This window comes from Thalassophryne amazonica, chromosome 17 (assembly GCF_902500255.1).
Source record: "Thalassophryne amazonica chromosome 17, fThaAma1.1, whole genome shotgun sequence".
Lineage (NCBI taxonomy): Eukaryota > Metazoa > Chordata > Actinopteri > Batrachoidiformes > Batrachoididae > Thalassophryne > Thalassophryne amazonica.
The window spans coordinates 20,909,630-20,927,194 of NC_047119.1; the positions used below are offsets into that span (position 1 = coordinate 20,909,630).

The window sequence follows — 17,565 nt, forward strand, 5'->3', positions numbered from 1 at the left end:
ATTGTGAAACACTCAAAATCTTTGCGTCACACTTCATTATATCAGCTGTTTGAAAAAAATGTTTGAAAACCTCCCACTTGATTTGCTCCCTCTAGTGTTGACCCAGCTACAGCTAGCACAGGAGCTGTACGTGCACTCGCACATACATTGCTTGCCTTAATGCTGCCTTCAGGTGGTATCGGAGTTATGGTAAATGTGAGTGCCTGACATGCAAAATGCACATGAATGCCCTCTCACCTCATGATTTCGACTGAGGACTTGGGAGATAATTTTGATACACGAGTTCCCGATTTGACATGACCTTTGACACTTCAACATGGCAGAGCTGAATGCCGGATTTGTCACGAGTGGTAAATAATGTCTTTATTAACTGTTCAGCCATTGTTAACTATGCACAAAATTTTAATGTGCTCTCTACTTACACTTAACATGTTATTATAAAATGCCGTTATGTTATGGGGAGGAGATGGTCTAGTGGTTAAGTGTTCAGCTTAAGACCAGAGGATCCTCGTTTCAAACCCCAGCTTGATCGGAAAATCACTAAGGACCCTTGGGCAAAGTCCTTAGCCCTCTGGGGTCTGAGGGCATTTTACTCACCTGGCATAAATGATTTATTATTGCTGTTAACAGCTCTCCCTGCATCCCACAATCACGTTTTATGTCTCTTTTTTTCTGGGCAACCTGTTCTTTCATAATATATATGCTTTTGTTGTGTTTTAAAAGTGTGATAAAGGTTTACAATCAGAAATAAGAAAGGAAAAAATAAAGCGGAAAATAATCTTCCACACACATTTATTCAAAACACACAGCAAACTATAATAAACAACCGTTTTGACACTTTATAAAGGTAATTTGAGGTCTTGTGTGAAAGACTGTACAACAAAAAGGTTCAAACAATAAACACAAATGCACATTTTGAACAATATATACAAAATGGTCTATGTGTTTTGTTTGTCTCATTTCAAAGCAATTTCTGTCTGCTATTACACAAAGGTTACATTACAAATCATCTGTGTTTTGGAGTGTTCTGTGCTGCAGCTTTCATTCACACTTTGGCTCCTTACAGACTGAGGAGCGGCCCTCCCCCTTGCTCCATTGATATGGTAAACAGTGCTTTATGCCGAGAAAGCAAAAAGAGTTATCCAGTAACATTCACATGCAAACTAGTAGAGCAATCCTGATAGTTACACACTCTTTGTTTGAGCACGTGAGATTGTCATCAGAGGCTCTCCATCTGCTCCCTCTTCTTTCACTGATCACTGTGCGTAATGGCGCATGGCGCAGGGCGCATGGAGCCCAATAGTATGTACTCATTGGAGCACCCAGGGGGCTATTCAAACAGGCCAACTAATAACACATCACTCCTGAAAACAATCTTTGGCTTTTCACGTGTGGTAAATCTGCCCTACGATTGGATTTTGGAAAACCATGTGACGGTGAACCAATTCCAATTGAACACTCACATTGCGCACATCATCACACAGCTTCTATGAGGAGTACAAAGATGGCCGATGGCTGGCTTGAAAGTCCACAGAGTTAACTTTTCAGCAAAAAAGTAAGTTTCTATTTCATATCATTAAAAAGTTATTTATAATTTAGTAAAGTAAAGCTTGGCGTCGGCCCCAGAGGGTTAATGCCCAGTTGCTCCTAGTGTCATATTTTATGGCCTCAGGTAATGAGCTAAACTTTAGACATAACAGTGATGTGATGATCTTCATGAACATGATGTGCTTGCACGTTTAGAATAGCTTAATACTATTCATTCCAAATCCAAATCTTTTGAAATCACTTTATTTTTGCAGTCAGTTTTCCTGTTGTCAATCTTAAAGGGCCCTATCTTGATAATCTATAGCGCATGCATGGTGCAAGTGAATTTTGGGGTGCATAACACTTGGCAGACTTACAATAGATGGTGGAATTGAGAGGATTTCAAGAAAATAGATAAGTAAGAAGTTTGCGGGCGAAGGAGCGGAACAATTACTTTAGCAGAAGCTCCATTAGAGGAAATGTGTTAGCACATCATTCCTACAACACTTCCTCCTTCACCATCCTTCCTTCCCATTGGGTACAGACAAAAACTGCCCACCCCAACCTCACCCTGCTGCTCCCATATCCAGCCCTATTTTGATACTTCCTACCTGTTAGCCCAGGGAAGAAGACAACTCGTGTGAAAATATGGGTACAAAGCAAAACCGTTAAGATTTTGCATTTTGATTTTGTTTTCAATTTAGTTTCTTGAAATTTGGTGAGTGATAAAATGTATGCATGAACTGAATCCTCCCACATGTCAGGCATGTCTGAATATTGCCGTATCCATACTCCACGTTTTTGTTGCAGTCCATTTACTAGCCAAACAACAACAAAAGCACTTGAACATAAACTCGTAGTTCCGAATTCACTAATGGGAAGCATCATCATCCTGAATGCACGTGAGAGGCAACGCAATAAAACAGTTTACAATATAATAGTTCTGAGCTTGGTTTTATGGGGCAGTTAACACCTAAAGTCATGTTTCTGGGAACTCATCACAGAGAATATACTGCCAACAAGCATCGGTTGTTTCTGACAGTTTGCAGTCAACTTGACACGCAGCGTTTGTCTGTCTCTTGCTAGCAACAAAGTGTGTATCCAAGAACCCCTAATTGGAGTAAATTTAGCTCTATCAAGGTTTTCTTGTAGATTGATGAGGATCACAATGTGAAATTTTGTTCCAAAAAATTGTAAAGGTGACATGTTTGATTTGATGTTGCACACCCTGCAATGTAAATACTGCACGTGTACGTATGGATGATGATTCTCACACAATATATATCATGCAGACTTAAAACGATGTAGAGCGGATATTATAAACTGTTCTTTCATGAAACAAAACAGCACCAGTGGACTGTTTTCATCATCACAGCTATTATAAAATGCGTCTGGCTATTTCCTAAGAGTAGAATTACGCCATTGCCACGGCTAACGAAGTGTAACCGAGACATCATTCAGAGACCGGGGTCGCCGGACTCAACCCGTCAGATGAGGTCTGTCTTCTGCAATAACTGACACAAACACAGATTTAGAATATAAACAGTCATGCTAAGTAACACACGGGATCAGTTGACGCCAATGCTCTTATTTTGTATGTGTGTGTGTGTGTGTGTGTGTGTGGCATTAATAAATGTGCTTGTGGCGAGCTGATGGGGGTTTTAAAAAGGGATGGGACTGGACCTGCAGCTAACAGTGCGACAGTGTGAAACGTGACCTCGAATAACCTGCAGGTGTTTGTGCAGATCACGATCCCACACAGCTGGTTTCGCTGCCCGACTGCTGAGTGGATAAAATGTCGATGCGTGAAAGAAACACATGCACATTTTACAGCGACAACAGATCTTTTAGCACAAACTGAGCTAATTCGGTGAGATTAAAAGTGATGAAATGAAAACGGCGTAATCTCATTGCGCCAGTATTACTGGCTGACTCAGACTTTACTCGTTGAATTCTGATGAGCAGGAGATAGAGGCAATATCTTGAAAAAGCACAAAAGGGCTGCAGTCATACTGTACAGGAGCAGTTCCTCAAAGTGCATTACAATTTCATGGCAGGTATCGTCATCTAAGATATGACTGTTAAGCTCCCTGACTGTAGCTCTGCATCACTCCTGTGTTGTACAGTGTTATGCATCAGTTGCTGTTATTGTGTTACAGCATAGTGCAGACTATGATAACAGGATCCGTACTGTGGCTGTCGAGGCAAATAAAACACGTCTTTGCAACAAAGTTCGATTAATATTTGACACAAGCGCGTTTTATCTATTGCGACAGTTCCCGTGGCGTCGCACCTTCTCTCTCTCTCTCAGCTATCACACAGTACTGAGTGATTGGTAGGAAGTCACATTATTCAACTTCACCGCTTCTCTCCTCAGTTACACACACTGTAAGCCCATCATCTCACTTCTCATGCTGGTCTCAAACGCTATTTTATCACCTAAAGGGTGGACTCCCGCAAAATACAGTTAAGCACCCATCAGAGTGTACATCTCTCCAACAGGAACAGGATCAGAATCAAGCATCTTTCACTCGTTCACCGCAGGGCCAGTCATATTGTGCCATGTGACTGGCCGGTCCAACTAGTCGTGTTATAAATAAATTCAGTGCCTCACTTACATTGATCGCTACGCTATCAACACTGATCGCCACATTATGATTTTTACCCGAGGCTATCAAATAACGGCCATCGGTATTGCGAAGGCTTTGCGTCCAACTGTTTGCCTGTGCTCTGTATAAGTCCAGTCTTATTAGTGCCAGAGTCTTCAAATTTACAGGGAAGATTCTTGGGACACAGACCTTGGACAAGTTCAAAGATGGCTAACCCTGACCTATTTTAAGAGGTATTTTAACCCTCCGGGGTCCGAAGGCATTTTTTGGACAGTTCACTCACCCGGCATAAATGATTTATTATTGCTGTTACCAGCTCTCCCTGCATCCCACAATCAAGTTTTATGTCTCTTTTTTTCAGGACAACTTGTGCTTTCAGAATATATATGTTTTTGTTGTGTTTTATAAGTGTAATAAAGGTTTACAATCAAAAATAGGTAAGGGAAAAATAAAGCGAGAAATACTTTTCCACACACATTTATTCAAAACACACAGCAAACTATAATAAACAACTGGTGTGACACTTTATAAAGGTAATTTGAGGTCTTGTGTGAAAGACTGTACAACAAAAAGGTTCAAACAATAAACACAAATGCACATTTGGAACAATATATACAAAATGGTATATGCGTTTTGTTATTTTGATATGGTAAACAATGCTTTACGCCGAGAAAGCAACAGCACCAGTAACATTCACATGCAATCTAGTGGAGCAATCCTGACAGTTACACACTGTTTGAGCACGTGAGATTGTCATCAGAGGCTCTCCGTCTGCAAAGTCTGCTTTCACTTTCGCTGTGCGTTGGTTTGTTTGTTTATTCCAAGTCAACATATTATATAAACAATAATATAAACAATATAAACAAATAGTACAGTTTTATGTACACACTTGACACTGTTCATAAGATGGTGAAAAGAAAAAAGAAAATTAATAAAGACAAAAAAAGGCATAAATGAATTAACATAACAGAAACAGAATCAACTTGGAATGGAGTGGGATGAAGACAAGCTTATTGACTCCCACCCCCAATTAAATTACATGGTTGCCGTCATTTTGAGCTTAATATTTCATATATAATATTTAAAGCATATGCGTAATGTGTGTAATGGCGCAGTGTGCACTGAGTATGTACTAACAGTATGTACTCATTGGAGCACCCAGGGGGCTATTCAAATAGGCCAACTAGTAACATATCACTCCTGAAAACAATCTTTGGCTTTTCACATGAGGTAAATCTACCCTACGATTGGATTTTGGAAAACCATGTGACGGTGAACCAATTCCGATTGGACACTCACATTGCGCACGTCATCACACAGCTTCTATGAGGAGTACAAAGATGGCCCGAAAGTCCGCGGAGTTAACTTTTCAGCAAAAAAGTAAGTTTCTATCTCATATCATTAAAAAGTTATTTATAATTTAGTAAAGCTTGGTCTTAGCCGTCATATACGACTGCGTCGGCCCCAGAGGTTTAAGGGGTTAAAAAGTCACATTCTGTTTCAATCTGTTCAGTTTTGTTTTTGAGTGGCGGGCCTGATAGCCAATTACAGTACAGCTGCACTGTGACGTCAGCTGCTGGTCTCTCCAAAATCTCTTTGTTTTGATTGTTTATATACATATGTCATATACACTCAACAAAAATATAAACGCAACACTTTTGGTTTTGCTCCCATTTTGTATGAGATGAACTCAAAGATCTAAAACTTTTTCCACATACACAATATCACCATTTCCCTCAAATATTGTTCACAAACCAGTCTAAATCTGTGATAGTGAGCACTTCTCCTTTGCTGAGATAATCCATCCCACCTCACAGGTGTGCCATATCAAGATGCTGATTAGACACCATGATTAGTGCACAGGTGTGCCTTAGACTGCCCACAATAAAAAGCCACTCTGAAAGGTGCAGTTTTGTTTTATTGGGGGGGGGGGGGATACCAGTCAGTATCTGGTGTGACCACCATTTGCCTCATGCAGTGCAACACATCTCCTTCGCATCATCCGTGAAGAGAACACCTCTCCAACGTGCCAAACGGCAGCGAATGTGAGCATTTGCCCACTCAAATCGGTTACAACGACGAACTGGAGTCAGGTTGAGACCCCGATGAGGACGACAAGCATGCAGATGAGCTTCCCTGAGACAGTTTCTGACAGTTTGTGCAGAAATTCTTTGGTTATGCAAACCGATTGTTCCAGCAGCTGTCCGAGTGGCTGGTCTCAGATGATCTTGGAGGTGAACATGCTGGATGTGGAGGTCCTGGGCTGGTTTGGTTACACGTGGTCTGCGGTTGTGAGGCTGGTTGGATGTACTGCCAAATTCTCTGAAACACCTTTGGAGACGGCTTATGGTAGAGAAATGAACATTCAATACACGAGCAACAGCTCTGGTTGACATTCCTGCTGTCAGCATGCCAATTGCACGCTCCTTCAAATCTTGCGACATCTGTGGCATTGTGCTGTGTGATAAAACTGCACCTTTCAGAGTGGCCTTTTATTGTGGGCAGTCTAAGGCACACCTGTGCACTAATCATGGTGTCTAATCAGCATCTTGGTATGGCACACCTGTGAGGTGGGATGGATTATCTCAGCAAAGGAGAAGTGCTCACTATCACAGATTTAGACTGGTTTGTGAACAATATTTGAGAGAAATGGTGATATTGTATATGTGGAAAAAGTTTTAGATCTTTGAGTTCATCTCATACAAAATGGGAGCAAAACCAAAAGTGTTGCGTTTATATTTTTGTTGAGTGTATATCCTCTGTCATATATTATGTCAAAGCTAGTGAGAAATAAACACTTCTATATCTCAGAATGTTTATGTAACCTGATAACACCTCTGGAGTCATTTACAAGACATTTTGCAGACATTAGCATGCATGCTAACTTCCGCTAACTCAAAGCTAACTTACTATGGAGTTAAATTTGTCTCATTAATACCTGCAAATGCACAGAAGGTGATCTACAAATATTCCTTGATTTGCACAATTTCCACTCTTAAAACGTAAATATTGTTTTTGATTGATTGATAGATAGAGGAGCGTTATTGAACATGTACAAATTGTACGCAAGACAATAGGACCCTAATAATTAAACAACTGCAAATTATAAAGAACACAATGCTCATACTGCCGCTGGTATTTTAGCATTGCGTTATATTCTATTTTGTAGTTATTTTGGGGGTCCACACGGATAAACTGAATTCAGAGTTGGACACAGATCAGGATCAAAGTGCTTCTGTGGATGATCACATTAACAGGCATACTCTGATTCATTTGAGCGACTAATAAAACGTTATAAAAAATAAATCTATAAAAAAAGAAAAGAAATCCCAACCAATCTTGAATAACTTCTGGATCCCAATTTAGTTATTCTCCAATGTTTGATTCTTCCTCTCATCCTGTAGCAACTAGTATTTCTCCTTCATATTAATAGATAGTGACTGCTAAAAGCCCGGCTGGTCGTGGTGAAAACAAACTCCTTTGCAGATGTCAATGTGTATGTAAAAACAACGCAAGTGCTGCCAAACGGTTTGTGTACCCTGAAGCTTTTACACATTTGAACTGTGTATTGGCATCAAACTATCAAGAGTGTCTTGGTGGCTTCTCTCACTAGTGTTCTTCTTGTACAGTCACTCAAATTTTTAAAACCGCCATCTCAGGACATGTGCTTCTTAAAGAAGGATGAAAATGAAGTGATTTGGAAATGTTCATGTATCCATTCCCTGATTTGTCCAAAGAAAACTGGCTGTAAATGATGATTTAGTTGTGTTATAACTGAAAACAGGCATACTTGCTTGTGTTTTAGCTTGTATATATTTTTATTTAATTTATATCACGTTGTAAAAGTCAGTTTTCACTGTGAGTTTAAAGGGCATCATTTTAGAAATTTGAATATACAGAAGCCTGAATTGTTACAGCTCTTATTTTAAATTTGATGTCATTACAAAATTCAAGAGGTGCAAAAGCTCAAGGGTACAGCAAGGTAAAAAGACAACAGAAGGCGGGTGTACAAACTGGCAGAAGGGGTTCCTGCACTATAACGTAGTTATTCTCCATCATCCTGAGACTCAAATTCTACCAACACTTTTGAGGAAGAATGAACCCACAATATAACAGCTCCTTGTCTTGCAAGCCACAACACATTCATTTTAATATCTAAATCAGAACATAAGCTAAGAAAATTCTGAGGTCAGGTTGCCTACCTCATCACGGAGAGGATGAGGTCCTCGTCCAGCAGGTGTGCACAAAATGCCCCTGGTCCAGACCAGTAGCTTGCTAAAGCGCTGCCATTGGCAGTAACACAACCCTGGCTCCAAACGAGTCGCGTGTATTTAAAGTCTCACTCAGCAAAACGGACCCACTAGATGCACAGTATCAAAATATCCTGATCTCATAAATATAGAATTCACTCGCGCACATTTACTTTAGAACAGCTTCATGTCTGTCAGATAGCAACAAGATGCTATCTGCTGTGGTGCAGACGGATCAGGATAGCACCGCAGCGGGTGGGACCGCCGCACATCTTGGAACAGTAGTTCAGAGTGCAAAAAGAAAAGGAAGCAGTAGGTTGGAGTCCACATGCCTGATCTATAAATCCTACTTCTATTGATGGCAACCGAGGAGTGCCAGGCTGGGACAGTTTGGAGTCGCCAGGGGCAACAATCTGTTCAAGCTCCCTTCAATCACCAGTTGACACGCCTTCTCTGTTAACAGTCCTTACACACTCATAACACATGCATGCACAATCCTGGACACACACACACACACACACATTACTTCTTAATCTTTGCACAAAGCACGTCGGTTAACTTGTGGGCAAAAAAGATTCTTTTTTTCTACGGTGTTTAAAACCTTTAAAGCTGTGAACACATAAAGGCAGATTTCTGAACCATCTGTGGCGCTTAAATCATTTAGTGCATCATAATGTACCTCACAGGCTGCTTGGATATGTGTCTTTTTGTGCCAGTATGTTGGGAATGTCACCCATTAACTGCCGACATGACACGGCAACGTTATATCTCACCCCGCATCGTGTTGGCGAAGTTGCCACCATCTTTCCTATAGACTCATTTTAATGCAGTGCGCTCAGGACCATGGTATGTACATGACTTCCCAATAACATGGGTTAACTTTAACTTATCCCTGTTAGCCTACTAACATTAGTCCTGGTGTTGGTGTTACACTTTTACCATATAGATTCTTTAGTCCGTTTTCAGTGGAGCCATCACTGGTCTGATGTTAGAATGCTTTTACTATGATGAAAATTCTAGAGATGTATTACCAACAGCAGGTGGCAGAGCTGTCGGCCGCCCTGCCAAACCCCTGGAAAGGGACACACTGGCCATAACACACTTTATGCAATACATCAGAGGAGGGACGGGCAAAATCTGCACATTCACGCTTCCCATAAGCCCCCTGGCGGCTCCCTGCGCTTCCCAGAATGCACCACAGCGCCAGCAGAGTTCTGGCGTCTCACAGCACATGTCAACAATGGCTAGCGAGGATGTGGATGGCGTAGATCCAGCGAGTTAACATGCGATTATGATGATGACACGTTCTCTCAAGTTGAGAGGGTTATCTAGAGGAGGTGTAGCACCTGTGATGGACTTCTGCTGAGCCCCGATGTTGTCGTGTTGTCCACACTTCACAAGGTTTGTTTACATTGCGCCCTGAACTGGAACTCTCCTGAAACTGACCTCTCGCGTGAGTCACGGACCGTGAGATGGCGCGAGATTCACAACTGCCAAACAGCAAATAAATGTTTCAGACCGCAGTGATGTCAATTCATGATGTTATCACTTATCATGTAATGACAGAGGATTACCCTATACATCTCCACTGGCTGTTGAGATATCCCAGGAAGTGGATTTTCAGACAATTATGACATAATTGTATGACATCTTTGTGATGTTATCATAATGGCACTCATGCCCTTTGATGAGAAATGATTTACGGATTGATGTAAGCTTTACATCCTCACTTTAGCGCTATTGGTTGGAGAGATATCCTGGAAAATGTAATGTTCAGACTATATTTTTGATTACCTTGACCAGTCTGGTCCAGGCGTTAATCTGAAGACAGTCACCTAAGGAATGTTGCTTTTGTAATTTTGGTTGCTCCCATTTTTGTTTGGGGTCGCCACAGTGGATACAGCCAGATCCACATTGGTATTTGGCACAAGGTTTACACTGGATGCCCTTCCTGACGCAACTCCAGTTTCACCTGGAGAAACACACACAGCCCCTAGTGTTGCGAAGAGGTCTCCCATCCAACTGAAGAGGTCTCCCATCCAAGTACCAACCACATGCCGCACTGCTTAGCTTCTGAGTGTTTCCTTCCCACTGTAGCCAAGTGCTTGCTCATAGGGGGTCGTTTTGACCGTTGGGGTTTTTCATAATTATTGTATGGCCTTGCCTTACAATATAGAGCGCCTTGGGGCAACTGTTTGTTGTGATTTGGCGCTATATAAGAAAAAAGTTGATTGATTGATTGATTGAGATCTGACGGGATCAGGCTGACACAGAGCAAACCGGCTGCACAGTCACCTAAAGAATATTCCTCCCATATTTGGTGAAAATCTGCTTGGCAGGTTATTTTGTACACAGACACTCGTGAGCAATATCTTGCACTAACTGCTGGTGCACAGGATAAAACTGTGCACACAAACACATCAACCGAGAAGCCTTGCAAGATTAATGTTCTGTTCCACATTTTAGATTGCAGCTTGTCCTCCGATGCACTGCAGGTGCCCCAATGCTAATGACCCCAGCAACAGCAAGAGGCCAAGGGGACGCCCACATTTCGCTTGCCTGCAGAAGATCGATGGCTACTCTTGGGAGGTGAGGATCGACTTGTTATTTGCATGGGTAGTTGCAATCCGGCTCCCAGTGCACCCTCTTAGGCTTGACCTTGTCTTGCATGCATGGATGAGCAAACATGGAAAAAAGTATGAAGGGAACCTATTCCTACATTTTCCACTCTGTAGCAGGGGACAGCAACATGATTTTGTGATTCCTCACAGCACACTGTTAATACATTTGCAGTCCACAGCAGGCGACAAAAACCAACAAACTAAACCTTCTGATGAACTCTGAACACCAGAAAGACACAACTGTCACCGTCTGGCCCAAGGTGTTTTCTCACACGCATCTCAGCAAGGTGTATTTTTATCAGCACAGAATGCTGGCGATGTCATAACAGGCGACATGGGTCCTTATTAGAACTGCTACAAAAATAAGGGCCAATCTGAGTTTTTGACAGAATGCTTCCCAGCAGACTTATTGCTGTCTCTGGCAACTCATGATGGCACATGTGCTTGTTTAGTTGAGACAGACGTGTTACTCCTAATCATACTGTCCCAGACAATGCAAGGTTTATTTTGAGGAGATCAGTTGATGCTCCAGTAACTGCAACACAAGGCCTCATCTCTCTTCCTGCTTTGGGTAACTGACTCAGACAGCAGAATTTATTCTGAGCTTAATGTAGACTCAGGTTAAAGCACGTGTGCAAATGTTACTGTTAATAAGCCAGAAACTCTGTGAATCTCAGAGTGGCTTTAGACCCTTAAAAACATGGGAAAATAGCTCACTCGGAATGTGACTGAAAAAACTTCTACCAAAATAATAAAATGTTAAGCTGTGAATATACCCAAGACATGCAATTCAAAATCCTCATAATGCAATGCACCATCATTCAAAAATTCATCTGAACCACACAGTTGTGCCGTCGATTGTGCGGCAGCCAAAACATCTTTACAGTAACGTGACACTGCAGGGGACTATTAACAGACCCATTTTTGTGTGTTAATTAGGATTGAATAAGTCACATGAATAGAACAAGGAATGCATTGAGGAATAGCCAGAACAGTTTGAATGATCACAAATTACAAGAATGGAAGTTGATTCAAGGCAGAATAATGATGCTATGAAAGGAGAGAGCGCTGCAGGATCCACATAGATGACGACAGTAAGATTCCTGCATGTACACACACAGTTACACAGATTTTAAAGTAAAACGTCATTTAAATGAAAATCGTAGCGCATGTCTCAGGTCTGAAACTGAAAGTCAGGAAATATGCAGATGATGGCTTGCTTTATAAAAATGCACAGTTTGCATTTTACAAAGGACTGAAGGCAAACATGTATGTACAGTATGTCACAGCAACGGGATAGCATAGTAGTGTGTAACAACCACTGTCCTACTTTCTGCAATAATTATGTGATATTTATGTCCAAATTTATCCAAAACAACTCCAAAGGCAAGGAAATACCTCACACATCCTTGCTGGTTTAAGAGTACATCTACAGCTGACTCCAATCAATCAATAAAAGAGCAAGAAATATAATTGGTGGCTCTAGAAATACAAAGTTTGAAGAACTCAACAGAGGGTGAAGTATTCTTCCATCACTCTTCACCCAGAATGTAGAAACAATTTGACAAAAGTTATTAGTTAAGTAAAAATGACCACCTAGGACCACCTAGTATCTTGTGCACTATATATATATATATATATTTTAAAACATGTCATGACTTTTTATTATTAAAAACAAACAAAAAGAATTGAATGCAGTCATGCAAGTCTACAGATGTATCCCATTTGAAGGTTAATAAGTGAAAATGCACATTTTTAACATGGAAAACTCTATTATTCTTACCTGTGGAGTTTCTTCGGTGGGGGAGGAGGTGGATTGGGCTCATTTGTAGCAGCTCCCTTCCCAGCTGCCAATGACTCTGATGAGCCGGTAAGCAGTGATTGCTTGGTCGGCATGCTCCTGTTATGCTTGGCTTCCTCCTGCGTACCGGTGCCCTTGGTCTTCCCCTGACAGACAACATTGTTGTGGGCAGCTGGGAGGGCCGTGCCTGGCTCTGTCTTGGAAGGGGGGCTGCTGGGGGCCTTGCAGTCCTTGGCCCCCGGCCAGACAGCAGCACCATTGACCATGCCTGCCACTCGAGAGGCTGTCTGCGGGTCACCGGCGTGTCTCTTCATTTCTTCCACTTTCCGCTCCCTCTCCTCCTCCTCCTCTTCTTCCTCGATGCGACAGTTCCAGCCAGAGTTGTGGTTGTGGGGCTTGTGCCAGCGGTCAGATGCTGCGGTGTGTTTGTCTGTATGCACCTTGAACTGGGCCTCTCTGGGCGAGATGAGGACAAGCATGGGAAGTTCAGACAAAGGAACAGGAGAAACAACAGGCGATGAGAGGCTGGAGGTGCCCAGTTTGGGGGAGCGTGTGCTCCTCTTTGGGGGTATAGGTGGGCTTGACTGAGACTTGGGTTGGAGAGCTAGGGCCAGACTGGCCTCTGAAGCTAAGGAGGGAGAGCTGCGGCTGGGGCTGGGCCAGCGGAATGCCGGACTGCTGGGGTCTTTGCGGGCTGTGGGGCTGAAGTGGCAGTGGGTGCTGACGCCCGAATCGGGGCTGCTCAGGAAGAATGTCCTGTTGTTCTCCTCTGTGCGAGCTGCCATTACAGTGATAGTGGCCCGTTGACCCTCTCCTGATACCTCAATCTCAGGACAATGTGATGAATTCTGGATCTGACTCTGAGAATGGGAACTCTGACAAGATTGCGCCTCATTCCCCTGTGGCCTGCGCCTCTTCTTAGTGCTCTCTGCATAAATTGGTTCTGAGCTCGGCTGTCGATTGGGAGAGTTGGGCAATGACTGCGAGCTACCTGTGTAGGATTGTGGGCTTTGTGGGCTCTCTGACCCAATTTGTCTCACTGCCAGGCCATCTGGCCCAGGAAGTGAATCTGTACTACTGCGATACGAACAAGAGGAATCCGATAGGCTGGTCTGTCCAGAAAGGTTTGGAGGAGAGTGAAGGGATGGCTGAGAAATTGCGTCCACGCTTAAGGCTGTAGAGGGAGAAGTGATACAAGTACTGGTTGTTGCAGTGGTGGCAGTCACCGTACTTCCACTAATGTTGTTGCTGTGAACCGTAGCAGAACTGGAAGTGATAATATCCACAGACAAAGGTATTTCCAATGAACCCTGATGGACTTCCGGACAATTTACCCTGCTTTTGACCACACCGCTTCCGTTGCAAGTGTTCTTCACGGTGGTGGTTGTATTACCATGCTGCCTACATGACTCACCATTGGCCTTGATCTGTAAACTCTGAGAACCTCTGCCCTCCTCCTGCGTGACAAACACATTGCTTATAATCATGGAATCTTTCAATGGGATGCTAGGCAGCAAGTAATTGTTGTAGTCCCGCTTGGATTCAGGACTTTGAAGAACTGTCTCTCTATGGGCCTTATTGCAGCCGTTACTATCAATGTAAAGTGTTGTCAGGCCCAAGAGGTTCTTCAGGCCCAAATGCTCAAGTGGACTCTTGGCATTCTCCTAAAAAAGACAAAGATATGCACACAATTAAGGACAGACCTATTTTTCCAGGTAGAAAGAACAGTTACGAACTGTGTCTCATCACCTCCTCAATGTTCATGTTGACATCAGTCATTGCCTCCTTTGGGTCAAGGTTCATCATAGTGGGTTTAACAGCGATGGTTGGCTTGTTGTAGGGTGAAGGCACTGTCACTCCAGTTTCCTCATCGCCTCCTAGGCGGCCATCCAGGCCGCCGATAGTCTTGTGCGCGCTCAGCGGGTGGAAGCAGTTCTTACAAGAGCCAGGTTTCCACACGTGTTCTGCAAAGTCACTGCACGCTGACATCTTTGATTCGCTAAATCAGACTTTGTCAGAAGTGGCTGTTGAAGGATCTGCCAAGTACGTGATGAAATCCCATGGCTGGACAGCAGAAGAAAAGACACCATCAAAAAGTATCAAGAGGGGACATGTGGAGAAAAGAGGAAGGAGAATGAGACACATTTTTATCAGAATTAAATCAAGACATCTGTGTAACCATTTTTAATACCAGTGGGCGTATCATAAACAAAAGATCCTATATCAGACAAAAAAAACAGCTTCTTAGGCGAGTCACAAAGCAACTATGAGGACGCTTCTAAGGCTTGACATCACAAATTGCAGTGCATGAATCACACACAAAGATGAGCATGTACACAAAATACTAACACTGTGTGCATAACTGCGCCCGTCCACAATCACCTAACTGTGAGTGAGCTGCAGTTGGATGAAATAAATCATTAATGAATCAAATATTAACTATATTTTCTCAAATGTGAACATTTTTAAGACTTTTCCTCACACACCAATTTACAGATTCTCATTAGGCTCCACAATTACACAGGGTGCATTTCTGACACATTTGATCAATTGTCACTGAAAACACACAGCATAAGCCTCAAAGAGACCACTACAAACATGAAATAAGCAGTATTTTACTACAATATTTTGAAATCCTGAGATTGTGAAAGAATTATGTCACAACTGCTCGACTTCCTTGTGGCCCTATGTCCAAACTGTATGCCTGTCATCTACAAATAAGAGATAAAAGAGTAAAATAATTTTTTGGTGAGTTATTGAGACTGTTTTGTTGTTTTGTTTTTTTGCTTTACACCCAAAATATCCATCATATCCCAAATTTTCATGACCAGCTGGTACATGTACCCACAATTAACACAAGAGTGGGAATGCTGTGCAAATCACAAGTCCCAAGTTTGTCCACCTGCCATCAATTAGGACTCAACTTTGGACTTTGACATGGAAGTGAGTTGACGGTGAAGGCTGTCCTGCAACCAGTGATCTCTGTGTGTTTCAAGCAGGTCACACTTGGGTGAGGTACCAAGCTGCCGTCCTTCCAGCAAACATAATGTTACATTAGGAACTCGAACAGTTTAGCATTTTCCTTATAGTTACCCATTTTACTGATATACAAGTACCATTACTGACTGCAGTAATGGTACTTGTAATAAGTGTAGCTTATTCGTAGCTTTGGAGGCCAGGCTGGGCGAATTGGAGACTTGGCTCCGCACCTTGGAAAATCCTACAGCTAGCCAGGCCCCTGTAGTCGGTGCGGACCAAGGTAGCTTAGCCGCCGTTAGCTGCCCCCCAGCAGATCCTGAGCAGCGGGGAAAGCAGGCCGGCTGGGTGACTGTGAGGAGGAAGCATAGTCCTAAACACAAGCCCCCTGTACACCACCAACCCGTTCACATTTCTAACCATTTTTCCCCGCCGAGAAACAAACTCTGGTTATTGGCGACTCTGTTTTTAGAAATGTGAAGTTAGCGACACCAGCAACCATAGTCAATTGTCTTCCGGGGGCCAGAGCAGGCGACACTGAAGGAAATTTGAAACTGCTGGGTAAGGCTAAGCATAAATTCGGTAAGATTGTAATTCACGTCGGCAGTAATGACACCCGGTTACGCCAATCAGAGTTCACTAAAATTAACATTGAATCGGTGTGTAACTTTGCAAAAACAATGTCGGACTCTGTAGTTTTCTCTGGGCCCCTCCAAAATCGGACTGGGAGTGACATGTTTAGCCGCATGTTCTCGTTGAATTGCTGGCTGTCTGAGTGGTGTCCAAAAAATGAGGTTGGCTTCATAGATAATTGGCAAAGCTTCTGGGGAAAACCTGGTCTTGTTAGGAGAGACGGCATCCATCCCACTTTGGATGGAGCAGCTCTCATTTCTAGAAATCTGGCCAATTTTATTAAACCCTCCAAATCGTGACTATCCAGGGTTGGGACCAGGAAGCAGAGTTGTAGTCTTACACACCTCTCTGCAGCTTCTCTCCCCCTGTCATCCCCCCAATACCCCATCCCCGTAGAGACGGTGCCTGCTCCCAGACCACCAACAACCAGTAAAAATCTATTTAAGCATAAAAATTCAAAAAGAAAAAATAATATAACACCTTCAACTGCACCACAGATTAAAACAGTTAAATGTGGTCTATTAAACATTAGGTCTCTCTCTTCTAAGTCCCTGTTAGTAAATGATATAATAATTGATCAACATATTGATTTATTCTGCCTTATAGAAACCTGGTTACAGCAGGATGAATATGTTAGTTTAAATGAGTCAACACTCCCGAGTCACACTAACTGTCAGAATGCTCGTAGCACAGGCCGAGGGGGAGGATTAGCAGCAATCTTCCACTCCAGCTTATTAATTAATCAAAAACCCAGACAGAGCTTTAATTCATTTGAAAGCTTGACTCTTAGTCTTGTCCATCCAAATTGGAAGTCCTAAAAACCAGTTTTATTTGTTGTTATCTATCGTCCTCCTGGTCGTTACTGTGAGTTTCTCTGTGAATTTTCAGACCTTTTGTCTGACTAAGTGCTTAGTTCAGATAAGATAATTATAGTGGGCGATTTTAACATCCACATAGATGCTGAGAATGACAGCCTCAACACTGCATTTAATCTATTATTAGACTCAATTGGCTTTGCTCAAAATGTAAATGAGTCCACCCACCACTTTAATCATACGTTAGATCTTGTTTTGACTTATGGTATGGAAATTGAAGACTTAACAGTATTCCCTGAAAACCCCCTTCTGTCTGATCATTTCTTAATAACA

General features: G+C 42.5%; 1 protein-coding gene across 2 annotated transcripts in view; it reads right to left on the reverse strand.

The window, feature by feature from the left end:
• LOC117528957 (inactive tyrosine-protein kinase PRAG1) overlaps positions 1-17,565 on the reverse strand; it is a 43,200-nt gene that overhangs the window by 15,645 nt on the left and 9,990 nt on the right. For both annotated transcript variants that reach the window (XM_034191613.1, XM_034191615.1), the window contains exons 2-3: positions 14,558-14,872; positions 12,791-14,472 (exon numbers count right to left, since the gene is read on the reverse strand). In XM_034191613.1, coding sequence (XP_034047504.1) covers positions 12,791-14,472; positions 14,558-14,797 — 1,922 coding nt within the window. In that variant the 5' untranslated portion in view covers positions 14,798-14,872. The remainder of the gene's footprint in view (positions 1-12,790; positions 14,473-14,557; positions 14,873-17,565) is intronic.